At 44.4% G+C, this 4,551-nt stretch overlaps 1 protein-coding gene across 1 annotated transcript; it reads left to right on the top strand.

The window, feature by feature from the left end:
• The first annotated feature begins 2,422 nt into the window (after window positions 1-2,422).
• Window positions 2,423-3,662, top strand: LOC147891157 (uncharacterized). Its single transcript, XM_087389083.1, has 5 exons — window positions 2,423-2,598; window positions 2,686-2,893; window positions 2,982-3,113; window positions 3,230-3,448; window positions 3,604-3,662. Exons 1-5 carry the CDS (start codon window positions 2,432-2,434, stop codon window positions 3,634-3,636), a joined length of 759 nt encoding a protein of 252 aa, XP_087245209.1. The 5' UTR covers window positions 2,423-2,431; the 3' UTR covers window positions 3,637-3,662.
• Window positions 3,663-4,551: the final 889 nt, after the last annotated feature.

The following is a 4,551-nucleotide window of genomic DNA, read 5'->3' as shown; positions in this document are numbered from 1 at the left end:
CTCCGAGTAGGTACTAGTCGGGAATTTCGGGCATGGCTTAGATTGGCAACTTGGGGAATTCAAAGCGTCCCCTCTATGGCGATCTAGTCTACTCTGATCTAGATCTAAACCAACCGTCGATCGATGAAAGAGCAGCAAATAATTCCTTTTCTTTTGTTCTTTTTAAGTGCTGGGTCAGATGCGTCGATGTAGAGGCAAATGTGCGTGAAGGAAGTGGTTTTGTCGGCGAGGCTCAAATGTGAGTGTAACTTGCACCAAAATGTGCGCGTGATGTAACGAGCGCGTAGAGCATGAAAAACCGAGCGACTTTCCTTTTTGGAGCACCCTCAAATTCTTCCTGGATCAAGAGATATGACTTGATCTAGGTGGAGGGGCAAAAGGAGTGCAAATGGTGCTCAATGATGATGTGTCACTGTGAGTCACATGCAATGATGATGTGGCACTGTGCTTAGCAAGAGGTGTGCCAGTAAAGCTCTATGCTGAGGTGGCAGGAGTGTGCACATACAGTGTGTGCACAGTGTGCTTGGCAAGGGACTGTGCCTACAGAGGGTCAATGCTGACTGGACTGCTGAGGTGGCAGTGCTGAGGTGGCACAGATGATGTCAGCAGGGTGATGTGACAATGCTGACGTGGCACTGATGATGTGGCACAGGTGACGTGGCACTGATGATGTGGCACAAGTGACGTGGCACATGTGATGTGGTTGATGACATGGCACAGATGACGTGTTAGGTGACATGGCAGTCAGTGGTGACGTGGCAATCAGTGATGATGTGGCAATCGGTGATGATGTGGTAGTCGATGATGATGTGGCAGTGCTGATGTGGATTGTTGACGTGTCAATGCTGATGTGGCAGTGTGGATAGGCTGATGATGTGGCAGATAAGATGACATGGCGCACGGGCCACGTGTCACACTGTGAGAAGCCGAAATCTATCAAGATTCGGACGGAATCTTCTGGATTCCGTGGTCTTCTCCGTCGATGGAGGTAGCCCGTTAATGAATGCTTTACAGAAGAGAGCTACAACCCGTGTGGCGGCGCCTTTGAGGCTTGTTCGAGGCGGCGATGCGCTGGAGGGAGCCTGTTTGGAGAGGCCGTCGATCGGTGTGGCGAGTTGCTGGTCGATGGCGCTTCGTTGGAGAGTTTGCGATGCTGATGGCGTTCGTTAAGCTAGGAGCTTGGCGCTGAAGGTGCGCGGTCCGTTGGAATCTTGAGGAAGAAGTCGCGATGGAGCCCTGGTTGAGTAGTTGCGATCGTTCGACAGTACTGGGGAAGGACGGTAGAGGGGCCCTGACCCAAATCAAGCCGAAAAACGTCCAAACAGAGAGCAGTGGCGTCCGCGCATGGAGGTCCTTGGTGTAGTGGCTCCAGATGGCCGAGATGCTCGTGAAGGCTCCTGTGAGGTCGCTACTGTGGAGCCTCTATTCGTGGAGCGAACGGGAGCTATTGTTTCATAATAGCAGTCACGTAGGTGCCTTATAGTGGAGGGGTTGAAGTTTTGGAAAGGGCCATCGGCTGGAGAGCGTGGCGCACAGGGAGGCTGTGCTTGCTGATGGAGGCTCTTGCACTCCTCGTAGATAGCCTCGCTGCTTGTTGGTGCTCTGGTTGAGCATAGAGCCAGGTCGAGTCGTCTGCTGAATAGCCTCTCGTCACCTTGAGCCGCAGTTTGTGAACTGTTGGGTCTCCTCTTGTGCTTTGGAGCTCACTGCTAGTGAAGTAGCTCGAGAGTAGAGAGAACCTCCTCCTTGACATAGAACCTTACAAGAAATCTCGAGCTCTAAACTCATGAATGAACCTCTCATGAAAATAACCATATCTGAGTCTCCACAGCTTGGAATGATGAGCTTCTTGAACCAAATCGGAGAGGAGAAGGAGCTCTACGATGAGAGCTAGCTGAGAGATGAAGATGCTTCATGAAAGAGGGCTTGTTGCCTTGACGGAACAAGGTCTTGTGCCTTGACGGAGCAAGGGCTTGACTCTCTCTCAACAGAAATCTCTCTCAATGGAAGTGAAGGGAAAAAATCTCACAATCACTCAAGAGAACTCTCAATCTCACAATCTCTCTCACACTCTCAAGAAACTCAATGTCTCAGCGGAAGACAAGGAAGCTCTGATACCATGACAAAATATGAAGAGGGGAGAGGAGAAGAGTGGAGATGAGGAGAAAGGGCACAACTAGAGAGCACACCACAAATGACTAACTGTACACTAGATTTAGTTGAAAAAATAGAATATATACAAACCCTTTTAGGGTTAGGGTTAGGGTTAGGGGATCTAACCCTTTCCTTTATAGCACTCTATAAGGTTAGTGCTATGCACATATGATCACATGATGGTGCTATGCACACATGATCACATGATGTTGAGCGTGAACTCTCAACAGAATCAGAGATATTAGGAAGTCAAATTCATCATAATATTTCAAACAGAATGTTCTATGTCTGGGAGGGAAACCATCGAATGGTTGCATGGCATTCTATGATAAGAGAGAGATACTCCCATACTAGAGAGAAACACTATAGGGTTTTGTGTACTATCATTGACCCAACAAGAGTCAGTGAAATAGCTTTGCTTTTGCCCCTGCAAAGAATGAACTTGTAAGTGCTTCAAAATTATATTTCTTGTGTTTTCTCTTCTTTGGGACTTCTGGCTTTAAGTGGTTTTGACATGCTTTTATATTTCAGCATGAATACACATGCATTGGTGATCACATCTATCAGGGATGAGCTCCTTAATTGCTTGAATATTTGTTCTGCTGATCATGAAAACTACATGAAGGAACTTCTTGAGAAGGATAGGAAGTTAATATTTCCAATACGGAAAAAATATACTAAGGGGAGTGAGCCTTGGTATCCTCTTAGTAGAAGATTCCTTGGGAAGCTAATGTACAATGTACATTATATTTGTTTGGTTGATGCATCTAGTTAGTTGTTCTATTTGTGGGGTTTCTTTACTCACATGTTTATTTTTTGGTTGATAGGTTCAAATATCCCAGTCATTAAACAAGAAGATTGAGCAAGAAAAATTGACTTGTTTTGTGGAAGAGCTTCAAAATCTTAAGGAGAAGGAGCTTGGAGAGCTTCTTGCTTGTTATGGTGATAGGACAGGCAAAGTAATTCATTAGTTCATGTGTATGAATAAAAATAGGCAAGATGATTTTCTATTCTCTGTTTGAATTTGATCAGTGATTCTTATGTCGTAATTGTGTGATTTCTTCTTTCCCCGTAGATGCTGAACATACTTGACCCAAAATTGGGGGATGAATGGCGGGCAAAAGTCCTATCTCTTGGGTGGGTACCCGATAGCTTTGCCACATTGGATAAATTGAGCATGCTAGCATTGTATGATGCCCCCATTCATACAAAGATAGTATGGTTGTCCTTACTAGAGGCAAGCAAGGCAACCAAGGCAGCTTATGGTCTTGCTCGAGGGGATCACACATATAGAGTGTAAGTCTATAGTTGTTATTAAATTAATATATGTCTTACATTCATTTCTATTTCTTGATGTTAAATTCAAATTATTGTTTCAGTTGGTTGCGAAGAGAAGCACTTCGTGAAAAAATTGGTCTGAAGGCCCTGGAGCTTCTTATTGATTTTTAGGATGGTTATTCCTCTAGAGTGCTCTCTGTATGATTATTATGAGGAGGTCAAACTTGAGGCAAGAAAGTTTATTTTTCCTTTGGAGTGCAAAGGGGATAAGAGTCAAGAGAAGACCGCCTCAACAAAAGTGGAATTGCGAGATATGGCGGGCAAAGAGGCTTCTATATCAGTGATACATCATTCAAAACCCTTTGCCACTACTTCTATGATGTTTATGTGCTATGATGTTTAACACTTATGTTCTTATTATTTCTTTCCAATTACTTTGCTCATTTGAAAGAAAAGGAACATCTTGTCTCCATTCTTGTTATCGCTCAATAGTGGGTGCTGGTCAGTAATGATGAATCATGCATGTATCCACCCGCTCTTTGGAGCCTCTCTAGATGGGAGCTTGAGCATTGTCCTTGGTGGATAGATTTGGAGATAGGACAAGTGCTTGAGAGAGAGAAAGAGCTGAAGAAGAATGATGACTCGGTACCAGAGACTATAGTTCCTGGGGGGGCAAGTGAAGCTGACATTCTAGGTTTTCTTCTCCTCTAGACTTTCAGTTTTGTTACGGAATTCTCATACTTTGAAGGGGGCTCAGCCTCACAAGTGGAGCTTTCAGGTGGTAGTTAGCAATGTGGTGGAAAGGCAAGTCCAAAAAAGGCTAGCGACAGCAGAAAGGTAAATAGACATTTAGCTGACATGTACATAGACATTCATGTAAGCTTCTCTTTTGACTGTAACATGGTAGTGAAAAATAAACTTGGGCATAGGTTTTATAGGTGATGCTAGAGAGGCATACTAAGAGCTCCTTGAAGAGGATGTGACTAATGAGACCCCTCCAATGCAAGGTACACCTTTCCTCTCTACTTTAATATACAGCCAGAAGTAATATAAATATTTGTGGGCAATCTCTTAGAAATATGAAAATTGTACTAGGGAAACATGTGGTGAAAAGGACAT

The sequence above is a fragment of the Dipteris shenzhenensis genome, chromosome 18 (assembly GCF_047967505.1).
Source record: "Dipteris shenzhenensis isolate YYH24624 ecotype China chromosome 18, Dip_SZ_1.0, whole genome shotgun sequence".
Lineage (NCBI taxonomy): Eukaryota > Viridiplantae > Streptophyta > Polypodiopsida > Gleicheniales > Dipteridaceae > Dipteris > Dipteris shenzhenensis.
Note: the sequence above shows the minus strand (reverse complement) of the source record. Positions and strands in the feature narration are given on the sequence as shown.